The 11,065-nt window shown below is 39.7% G+C and overlaps 2 protein-coding genes across 2 annotated transcripts in view; both read left to right on the forward strand.

Annotated features, from left to right (window-relative positions):
- The window catches only part of BRD8 (bromodomain containing 8), a 26,411-nt gene extending 20,973 nt beyond the window's left edge, over nt 1–5,438 (forward strand). The window contains exons 21-24 of the mRNA XM_058735514.1: nt 1,866–2,144; nt 3,422–3,685; nt 4,334–4,412; nt 5,413–5,438. Of these exons, the coding sequence (XP_058591497.1) occupies nt 1,866–2,144; nt 3,422–3,685; nt 4,334–4,412; nt 5,413–5,423 (633 nt within the window). The 3' untranslated portion in view covers nt 5,424–5,438. The remainder of the gene's footprint in view (nt 1–1,865; nt 2,145–3,421; nt 3,686–4,333; nt 4,413–5,412) is intronic.
- Nucleotides 5,419–10,486, forward strand: LOC131515010 (bromodomain-containing protein 8-like). Its single transcript, XM_058735578.1, has 4 exons — nt 5,419–5,502; nt 5,601–5,669; nt 9,354–9,531; nt 10,102–10,486. The coding sequence occupies exons 1-4, from the start codon at nt 5,486–5,488 to the stop codon at nt 10,150–10,152; spliced, it is 315 nt and encodes a 104-aa protein (XP_058591561.1). The 5' UTR covers nt 5,419–5,485; the 3' UTR covers nt 10,153–10,486.
- The last annotated feature ends 579 nt before the right edge of the window (nt 10,487–11,065 follow it).

An 11,065-nucleotide genomic window follows, 5' to 3' on the forward strand; every position in this document is an offset into this window, starting at 1 on the left:
TGTACTGTCTTTGCAGATGATATTTTTAGGACATTATACTATTTCCTTCCTATTTCTATATGTAGGGTTTATGTGTAGTTTAAAATTCATTGTTGGGGCGTTTGGGTGGCTCAGTCAGGTAAGCGTCTGACTGGCTCGGCTCATGATCTCGCGGTTCTTGAGTTTGAGCTCCACATCGGGCTCTGTGCTGACAGCTCAGAGCCTGGAGCCTACTTCAGGTTCTGTGTCTCCCTCTCTCTGCACCTCCCCCACTCATGCTCTGTCTCTCAAAAACTAAACTTTAAAAAATAAAAATAATAAATTCATTGTTATCTGAAGGCTAAAATCCATGTAAGAATTAACAAATTTATCATCTAAGTTTATTCTAAATTTTGTTACTTAACTGTGAAACGAAATAGTTATGAGCCTTATTATAAAGAAATAGGTCAATAAAAAAGAAATAGACATAGGATATTGTCTAGAATGTAGAACCTCCTTAAGAAGTGTTTAAGAAAGTTATTGGAAGTTGCAGATCTTTATGGCTTGAACTATATAGCTTGTTATGATGCTCAAGAAGTAGAAGATATGTTCCTGTGAAGTGATAGAAAAGAGTTCAGTCAATCCAGGAGTTAGAAGATTAAGTAACTGTAGTATATTCTCAAAGCAGTCTACAAACTTGCATGTGATACAAGCAGTGAGGCCCTAAAAATTGGAGAGGATTGTGGAGGAGATCCGTTAAAGGACATAGACTTTGGCTTGGCAGAGAAGGTGATGGGTGAGCTTGGCAGAGCAGATTAGATTAAAGATCAAGACATTGACCACGAGGCTATGACATTTATTCCGGAACAGAGGACGAGCTTTGAGAAAAATAGTGGATGAAAATGGGGAAGTGGGCTTGCTTACTGAATACCAGAGAAGGAAAGAGGATTAAGTAAATAGTGTTGATGATGGGCATAAGGGAATTGGGGAGAGCAAATGATTTTGGAGATATTCAGGAAGTGATAATGAGTTTTAGAAATGTTGAGTTGAAGCAGGTGGTAGAGCACCTGAAGGGAATTGACTTTTGGATGCATGGAAAAAATGAGACCAGAACACACATAAGTAAAGGTAGAGGTTTAGGAGCCATTTGAATAGGAGTCATCTGATCAAAGTTGAAACCTCAAAATACATTATTTTAAGGAAGTATTCATGAGGAAGCAGAGGCCAAGCAATGTAGAAGACAAGGATTTCTTGAAACTCGTAAAAGGGAGGATAAAGGGGTAAGAAAACCAGGATCGTGTAAATGAGAAGGAGGGTATTTTTAAAACTTGATATTGCAGTGAGAAGTGCAGTAAATATTTCTGAGAAGTGAGCGGTAAATATCTGGAGGGTGCCTCAGGTAATTTTAAAGGATGTTTTGAGGATTTAATGGTTGATAAATTTAAAATGCCTGTACACTGAGCAAAATATCCCTTGTCTTTCAAATGGATTGCCTTCCAATTGAGTTTAAGGGTGATTTGGGATAGAAGAATTCTGTTCAACTAGCTAGCTATGCTCTTGTTCTTCCTTCCTTCCTTCCTTGCTTCCTTGCTTCCTTCCTTCCTTCCTTCCTTCCTTCCTTCCTTCCTTCCTTCCTTCCTTCCTGAGTATAAGGAAACCCAAGAAAGAATTACTGGGTAATACCTTTGTTAAACTATTTTAACTGTTTGACATGGGGCTTTTTCATTTTATTCCCAATGACAAAGATTTCCTCTCCTGTCTCCCTTCAGCTAGCTTTTATTCTTTCTAATGGTGAGTAGAAAGAAATTTCTGAACCTTTTATCTTTCTACTGAACTTTGGAGATGGAAACGTCTTAAAAACAGTGATGTGAGTGAATTTAATGCATTTTTTTTCTGTGTATTTACAGATGGGGCATGAGTGGGTTTGGTTGGATTCAGAGCAAGACTATCCCAATGACTCTGAACTGAGCAACGACTGCAGGTCCCTCTTCAGCTCATGGGATTCCAGTCTGGATCTTGATGTGGGAAGCTGGAGAGAAACAGAGGAGCCAGGGGCTGAGGAACTAGAGGAAAGCAGCCCAGGGAGAGAACCTAGTGAGCTGCTTGTGGGGGACGGAAGCAGTGAGGAATCTCAGGAAGAGGCAGAGCAAGTCAGCTGCCAGAATCTGCTCCACTTTCTTTCTGAGGTAATGGGGAGCCATTGTTTCCAAAGTTTGGAAGTCCCAAGTTTCTAAGAGAATGCTTATCCATACACATTTCTACCACTTTTGATATTGTTGACTAAAACAAAAGCTCCATAGTGGCAAGAACTAAGTTAATGGCTATGTCTCTAGCACTTGGTGCTAATACAAAACGTGTGCTAAATACGTACTTTTTGACTGAACGTTCTAAGATTCCAGGTATTAGAAGCCCAAGGTCATAGGAAGTGGGATTTCTCTGTGTAAGACTACCTTATGAATAGCATTGCAGTTTGTTTTTCTGAGTTATGGGAGGCAATGCCCAGACTCTTTTTGAAGCTTATAACGTGACTTGAAGGCAGTATTTTGCAGTGTCCTTATTACCTTGGTTAAGGTTTACCACCAGCAATAAACTAAATTGGACAGAGTCTGTGTGGCAACTTCACACATTCAGGAGAACCTAGGTAAAGATCAGCAAGAATCCAACTCCTGTGTTGTGTTCCTTCTATCTGGATTGTCCATGGCAGATAAAAATTTTCAGCATTTTTCTAGACTGCCACTCCCAATTGATCACGGTTGACACAACGTGAACAATGAGAACGCAAGCTTCTTGAAGAGGCAAGAATGATATCTATCTTGTTTACTATTAGGTGCCTAGCAACTAGTCCAGTGTCTGTATATATGAGATATTTTATACATTTTATTTAAAAATTTTTTTTAAATGTTTATTTATTTTTGAGAAAGACACACAGTGTGAGTGGAGGAGAGACAGAGAGAGAGTAAGACACAGAATCCAAAGCAGGCTTCAGGCTCTGAGCTGTTAGCACAGAGCCTGGCATGGGGCTGGAACCCACAAACTATGAGATCATGACCTGAGCTGAAGTCGGATGCTCAACCGACTGAGCCACCCAGGCGCCCCCATTTTATTATTTTTTTAATGTTTATTTATTTATTTTGAGAGAGAGCACAAGCAGAGGAGGGACAGTGAGAGATAGAGAGACAGTAACCGAGGCAGGCTCCAGGCTGTGAGCTGTCAGCACAGCCTGATGCGGGGCTTAAACCAACAAACTGCGAAATCATGACCTGAGCTGAAGTTGGACACTCAGCCAACTGAGCCACCCAGGTGCCCCGATATTTTATACATTTTAAATGATGGAATGAATGAATTAATCCATTTCCATCTCAAACTTAGTCACATTCACAGTATAATCATGTAACATTATTAATATGTAGATGATCATTTCTATTGGTGTTCCTGTGCATCTAATAATAAACTATGATTGCAGGTAGCTTATTTAATGGAGCCACTGTGCATTAGCAGCAAAGAATCAAGTGAAGGTTGCTGCCTTTCGTCTGGTGCCAAACAACAGGAGGGAAGGGAAATTGAAGCTACTGAAGGAGAAGAACCATGTAGAGAGCCCAGACAGCTTTCAGCCTGGGTAGACACCCTAGTAGCTAAGAAGTCACTGGGAGAAAATGGAAGGCCAGAGGTGGCTCCAGCTCCCTCAGATATTTGTGCAATTCAGCAACTACACAGAGAGAGTGAAGAAGTAAGTGGATAACTTAAACCATCTGACTGATTGGTCCTCTGTCCATGGAGGCAGAACAGAGTGGTTACTGCATATAGGTTATCTCCAGTGAGTTAGCTACCTGGGCTCAAATCCTGGTTTTAGCACCAGTTAGCTGTGTGACCTTGGGTGTGTCAGTGAACATCTTAGAACCTCAGCTTTTTCTGCTGTAAATGGAATAATGGTGCTTTCTCTACCTTAGGTTTGCTATGAAATCTAAATGAGACATTTCGTGTAAAGCTCTTAGCTTAGTACTTGGCTCATAGTAAGCAATGAATAAAATTTAGAATGCCATTGTTGTTAATATTGTCTGATCCACTAGACTAGTTAACTTAAGGTCCACACGTCATGCTGACAGTTTTAAAAGAATACAGCATCCATCTAGCAATTAGTATATTGCTTTTTCATTTTTTTTCTAGGGGTATGGAATCACAGTTCTCCAGACATATTGTTAGCAAGAAATCATTGATGTAGGTCTAGTTAAGTCACCTTTCTCTGATTTCTTTTATAGCTTTATATAATTGACCCTTCTCATCTTAAGGTCAGATTTCATTTACCCTGTGCAGGTAGAATTACCTTGCAGATAGTAAATCTCTTTGTAAAGTTTCCTTTGTTGCCCGGCATTCTCAGGGGAAGGTTCAGCAAGAATCCAAAGAGGAGGACAAGGGTGAAGGGTATGTGTCAGAGTTGGAAGACCAGCCCTGTTCAGGTGAGTGTGATGATGGCTTCAGCATTCAGGAGACTCCTTTGGTGGATATCCTTTTCAGCCGTGCTACCTCCTCAAAGTCGTAAGTATGGATTTTTATCCAAGGTTGTTAAGATTCAGACTTTTATTTATGCCTGTTTTTTTTTTTTTTTTTTTTTTTTTTTTAGTGTTTATTTATTTTTGAGACAGAGAGACACAGCATGAGCAGGGAAGGGGCAGAGAGAGAGGGAGACATAGAATGTGAAGCAGGCTCCAGGCTCTGAGTGTCAGCACAGAGCCCGACGCGGGGCTCGAACTCACTAACTGTGAGATCATGACCTGAGCCGAAGTCAGACGCTTAACCGACTGAGTCACCCAGGCGCCCCTATTTATGCCTATTTGAATTTGTTACCATGAACATGGATTACTTTTATAAATTAAAGGAAATTAGAATTGCAAAACACTAGAAGTAGATTTAAATATAATTTTATTGTACAAATAGAAGTCTGTATGTTTTCCTCTTATAAAACAAATCTGTTCCAGGTGCCTGGCTGGCTCAGTCAGTAGAGTATGCAACTCTTGATCTTGGGGTCGTGAGTTTGAGCCCCACATTGGGTGTAGAGCCTACTTAAAAAAAAACTGTTTCATCAACATTGAGAATCTCTTTCATAAATAACTTTTCTCTCTAATTACTATCTTTATTTATTCAGGAAACCTGGCTCAGTCAAGTTGCCCCTCAAGTCTAATACTCAAACTCTTCTTTCAAAAATACTAAAGCAGCTTCTCTTAACTTGAAATATAAAACTTGATATTACTTTTGGTTAATAGTGATTATTAAGAGAATATTTATAGAGTTTGGGGTCTCTTATGGAAGCATTAAATATGTTTTTACTCCTATGGTGTTACTCCCTTCAGATATTAACTAGAAGTGCTATGTATTAAGAAAATCTCATTACCCACCTGGCAGAGACAGAATACCATTTGTGAAGTTACTGTTTCCTTTCTGTCCTGTTTTATCTCATAGGTCTGATCTAGGTCAGAGTGACCCTGTTCAGGATCACTTGCTATTTAAGAAGACTCTCTTGCCAGTCTGGAAGATGATTGCCAGTCACAGGTAGGTCTCCACACCACTCTTGGCATTCACAGCCACTCTTCTCATTTAGAGTGACTTTCCAGGGTTTCTTCATCCTGTCAGAGTTTGTCCCTTAACAGGTTCAGCAGTCCTTTTCTGAAGCCTGTATCAGAAAGGCAGGCCCCGGGATACAAGGATGTGGTGAAAAGGTCAGTGAAAAAGGGGTCGAAAAAGGTTGGTTGCTTTTATATCTGTCTTTTCATACTTTTATTTCCCATTTATTAGTTCCTTCCTTCCTTCCTCTCTCTTTCTCTCTCTCTCTTTCTTTTTTTAAAGATTTTACTTTTTAAATATATTTTTTAATGGTTTATTTTTCTGAGAGAGAGAGAGAGAGAGAGAGAGAGAGAGAGAGAATATGAGTGGGGGAGGGGCAGGGAGAGCAGGAGACACAGAATCTGAAGCAGGCTCCAGGCTCTGAGCTGTCAGCACACAACCCAACACTGGGCTCAAACCCATGAACTGCCAGATCATGACCTGAGCTAAAGTCAGACACTTAACCAACTGAGCCACCCAGGCAGCCCATAAAGATTTTATTTTTAAGTAATCTCTACACCCACCATTGGGCTTGAACTTACAGCCCCGAGATCAAGAGATGTATGTTCTGCCAACTGAATCAGCCAGGCACTCTGATTACTTCTTTATTTCATTTACATTACTTATAAACTCAAGATATATTTTACAGCTGAACAAGTTTGTAAAGTTACGGTAAGTTTGGTCTTCATTTGGGAAGGAATGCAGGGAACAAAGGGTAAATAATAGGCTGTTTTCTTTTTCAGCATTGATTTTTAAGTAATATCCATTCATCTTATATTAGTCTTTGATACTGTTTGATACTGCTCTTTTGGAACAAAACTTTAAATTTTTTTTTTTTAAGTTTATTTATTTATTTTGAGTTGGGGGGCAGAGAGAGAGAGAATCTCAAGCAGGATCTGTACTGTCAGCACAAAGCCCAATGTGGGGCTTGATCTCATGTATTGTGGGATCCTGACCTGAGGCGAAATCAAGATTTGGATGCTTAACTGATTGAGCTACCCAGGCGCCCCTGGAATGAAACTTTGGAAAGAATGCTATATTCATTCAAGCAGTTGTAGGTATGCTAAGGCAAAGATGCTACTCCAAATGTTTATTTACACACATTGGTTGATAGCACTATTTTGGATTTTTATAGCATAGTTCACCTAAAATGCTGTCATAAACTAGTGTATAAATAGTGTAAAAGATCAGGAAAGGACGTTTGGAGACAGACTACTTCATTCTCTAGATAAGGAAAGTAAGGCTCAGAGGTGCTCATGACTTGGGAGTGATCAACAGTGAATAGCAGAACTAGATCTAAGCCAGATTCTTTTTTTTTTTTTTTTTTTAAGTTACACCCAAGTTAGTTAGCATATAGTGCAACAATGATTTCAGGAGTACATTTCTTTTTTTTTTTTTTTTTTTCCAACGTTTTTTATTTATTTTTGGGACAGAGAGAGACAGAGCATGAACGGGGGAGGGGCAGAGAGAGAGGGAGACACAGAATCGGAAACAGGCTCCAGGCTCCGAGCCATCAGCCCAGAGCCTGACGCGGGGCTCGAACTCACGGACCGCGAGATCGTGACCTGGCTGAAGTCGGACGCTTAACCGACTGCGCCACCCAGGCGCCCCTCAGGAGTACATTTCTTAATGCCCCTTACCCATTTAGCCCTTCCCCCCTCCCACAACTCCTCCGGCAACCCTCTGTTTGTTCTCTATGTTTAAGAGTCTCTTATGTTTTGTCCCTCCCTTGTTTTTATATTCTTTTTGCTTCCCTTCCCTTATGTTCCATCTGTTTTGTATCTTAAATTCCTCATATGAGTGAAGTATATTCTTTCTGTGACTAATTTCACTTAGCATAATACCCTCTATTCCATCTACATAGTTGCAAATGGCAAGATTTCATTCTTTTTGATTGCCGAGTAATACTCCATTGTATATATATACCACATCTTCCTTATCCATTCATCCATTGGTGAACATTTGGATTATTTCCACACTTCGGCTATTGCTGATAGCGTTGCTATAAACATTGGGGTGCATGTGGCCCTTTGAAACAGCATACCTGTATCCCTTGAGTAATACCTAGTAGTACAGCTGCTGGGGCCGTAGGGTAGTTTTGTTTTTAATTTTTTGAGGAAGCTTCATACTGTTTTCCAGAGTGGCTGCACCAGTTTGCATTCCCACCAGCAGTGCAAAAGAGATCCTCTTTCTCCGCATCCTTGCCAACATCTGTTGTTGCCTGAGTTGTTAATGTTAGTCAGTTTGACAGGTGTAAGGTGGTATCTCACTGTGGTTTTGATTTATATTTCCCTGATGATGAGTGATGTTGAATATTTTTTTATGTGTCAGTCATCTGGATGTCTTCATTGGAGAAGTATCTATTCATGTCTTTTGCCCATTCACTGGATTATTTGTTTTTTTGGGTGTTGCATTTAGTAAGTTGTTTATAGATTTTGGATACTAACTTTTTATCTGATAATGTCATTTGCAAATATCTTCTCCCATTCTGTCTGTTGTCTTTTAGTTTTGCTGATTGTTTCCTTCACTGTGCAGAAGCTTTATTTTGATGAGGTCCCAGTCGTTCATTTTTGCTTTTGTTTCCCTTGCCTCCAGAGATGGGTTGAGTAAGAAGTTGCTGCAGCCGAGGTCAAAGAGGTTTTTGCCTGCTTTCTCCTCCAGGGTTTTGATGGCTTCCTGTCTTATGTTTATGTCTTTCATCCATTTTGAGTTTATTTTCGTGTATGGTGTAAGAAAGTGGTCCAGGTTCATTTTTCTGCTTGTTGCTGTCCACTTTTCCCAGCACCATTTGCTGAAGAGACTGTCTCTATTCCATCGGATATTCTTTCCTGCTTTGTCAAAGGTTAGTTGGCCATATGTTTGTGGGTCCATTTCTGGGTTCTCCATTCTGTTCCATTGATCTGCGTGTCTGTTTTTGTGCCAGTATCATACTGTCTTGATGATTACAGCTTTGTAATAAGAACTTGAAGACCAGGATTGTGATGCCTCCAGCTTTGGTTTTCTTTTTCAAGATTGCTTTGGCTGTTCGGGGTCTTTTCTGGTTCCATACAAATTTTAGGATTCTTTGTTCTAGCTCTGTGAAGAACGCTAGTCTTATTTTGATAGGGATTGCTAAACCCGATTCTTAACTTCTAGTTCAGTCCTCTTTGTACACTGCTGTGTCTTCTCTTATATACCCACTTTTTGTGTCTCATTAAATAATTATTTAGGTAAACATTGACTTGATTCACACTCTTTATCTCCACACAAGGAGAAGGACATTTTTAACTTTTGATTATGTAGTAAGAGAAGTAGATTAAACAAGTATATGACTACACATTGTAAACAGTCAGTCAGTACGATGGGAGTGACTCATCATTGGAGCTCTTTACAACTTTGGTACCTGGGGCTAGCATTCCTCCTACAGTAGTAAGAGTATAGTAGCTGGGCTTGTGGGCTCTGGAGTCAGGCTGCCTCTGAATTGGAATCCAAGCTATGTGACTTTGAGCAAGTATTTAGCCTCTCTAGATGTGTTTCCTCTTTGCCAATTGGTGATAATAAGGCGCCAGCTTATAGGTTTATTGAGAGGATAAGTGAGTTAATGTAGAAAGTACCTAGCACACCTCTTGGCCTATTGTAAGAAGTCAAATGTTAGCTGCTGTTGGCATTTTATTATCTGATGGGTATTGTTATCTTTGCTACTGTTTTATTTGCTATTTTCATTTACTACTTGGAGAGCTGGTTTTCCATGAGAGCATGTTAGGTCCCACATATTCACCATGAAAATTTGATTTTCTCTCGTTTTTCTTGGCCACCTGTAGACCCATGGACTTAACTAGCCTGAAAAGGAATCTGTCTAAGGGACGGATTCGTACCATGGCTCAGTTCCAGAGAGACCTGATGCTGATGTTCCAAAATGCTGTGATGTACAATGACTCTGATCATCATGTGTACCATATGGCTGTGGAGATGCAACGAGAAGTCTTGGAGCAGATTCAGGTAGTGTATGTAAGAGAGCTATAAGAAGAAGGAGTACAGGCTCTGGAATCTGATTTTAGTAAGTCTGAGAATAAGAGTGATGTTAAAATGACCTGTGTTCTCAGAGTTTATGTTTAAGGGTGACTAAAATCCCTGAGGTACTAACGTTGTACCTACTGCTTTGGGAAAACCCTAAACCTCTGTAGGACCAGCTTTAATAGAATAATGAAGTAAACTAGTATAGGAATACAGGCAGCAGTGAAGAAGTCTCAAGAGAGTTGGGAATACAGAAGTAACAGGAGCTCCTACTTCCAGAACCTCAAATCAGAGGGCTAACCATGCAAACCAAAGACTGGAATCACTCCATTTTTTGGTTGCTCTACCTATTGATATTAATGTATGTTCACACTGTCTCATCTATAGGGGTAAGACATGGTAGCCAAAAGAGGACAGAGAGTTTCTTTTCTGGGCAAGACCATACTTTAAAGAAAAAAAGCATAGTCAGATCTTACTGCAGAAAAAGAAATAAAATTACAGTCAAATCTCTGTAATTTTTAAGATTCATAACTTGCTATTACCTTGTCTTTGTAGGTGCTGAGTGTTTGGTTAGACAAAAGAAGAGACTTAAATAGTATGGAATGAGAACCAGCCAAGCCTGTGGATGTTGGAAAACCTCTTTTGTTAACCAGGAACTGCTATCCTGGCCTTTTCTGGATTTGGGACCTCTTATTGATAGTTACAGAAGATCCCAGTACTTGTCTACCAGTTCTCTGTTGTCTTTTCTAATAAGAAAAATGCCTTAATTCACAACCAAGGAGTCAAAGGTGCCTGTGGACATAACATAAAACAGGGAAAGCTGAGATTTGGGGCTAAGCCATAAATGTTGCCCACAGCTTTGTTCCATAGGCTTGATTTAGATGTAACTAAATTAAACGTCTTATAACTGCTCTGTAAATAAATGTTATTTCACAAGTTATAGATTGCTTTTTAATGATTACAGAATCTGGTATTAAAGGACAGTATCTGGTGGAATGAGTAAGGTATTTGATTTGGGTTTCTTACATATACTGTCTGCAGTGGGATGGTGTAGGATGAAGCGAGAGTGTGTATGATTTGTCTCCGTATTTATAAAGTTGAGATAATTGAAGCGTCCTTCAAATGGCTAGAAGGGTGAAATAAGATGAAAATGTTAGAAAACATCTAGTGCTCTTAAGATTCCCAAGGGGGAATAAAGATGCCTGTAGGCTGGCATCCTCTGTTGGATAAAAGAAACCAGCCACAGCAAGTTCTTACTTGACACATCCCCAAAGGCAAGGGAATTAAAAGCAAAAATGAACTGTTGGGACCTCATGAAGATAAAAAGCTTGTGCACTGCCAAGGAAACAATCAAGAAAACTAAAAGGCAACCAATGGAATGGGAAAAGATATTTGCAAATGACATATCAGACAATGGGCTAGTATCCAAAATCTATAAAGAGCTCACCAAACTCTACACCCGAAAAACAAATAATCCAGTGAAGAAATGGGCAGAAAACATGAATAGACACTTCTCTAA

Source organism: Neofelis nebulosa, chromosome 1, assembly GCF_028018385.1.
Source record: "Neofelis nebulosa isolate mNeoNeb1 chromosome 1, mNeoNeb1.pri, whole genome shotgun sequence".
NCBI lineage: Eukaryota > Metazoa > Chordata > Mammalia > Carnivora > Felidae > Neofelis > Neofelis nebulosa.

Coding starts and splice junctions, on each gene's coding strand:
- LOC131515010 (XM_058735578.1), top strand. Junction 5,670..9,353: donor TACAAGGATGTGGTGAAAAG/GTCAGTGAAAAA, acceptor GGCCACCTGTAG/ACCCATGGACTTAACTAGCC. Junction 9,532..10,101: donor AAGTCTTGGAGCAGATTCAG/GTAGTGTATGTA, acceptor TTGTCTTTGTAG/GTGCTGAGTGTTTGGTTAGA.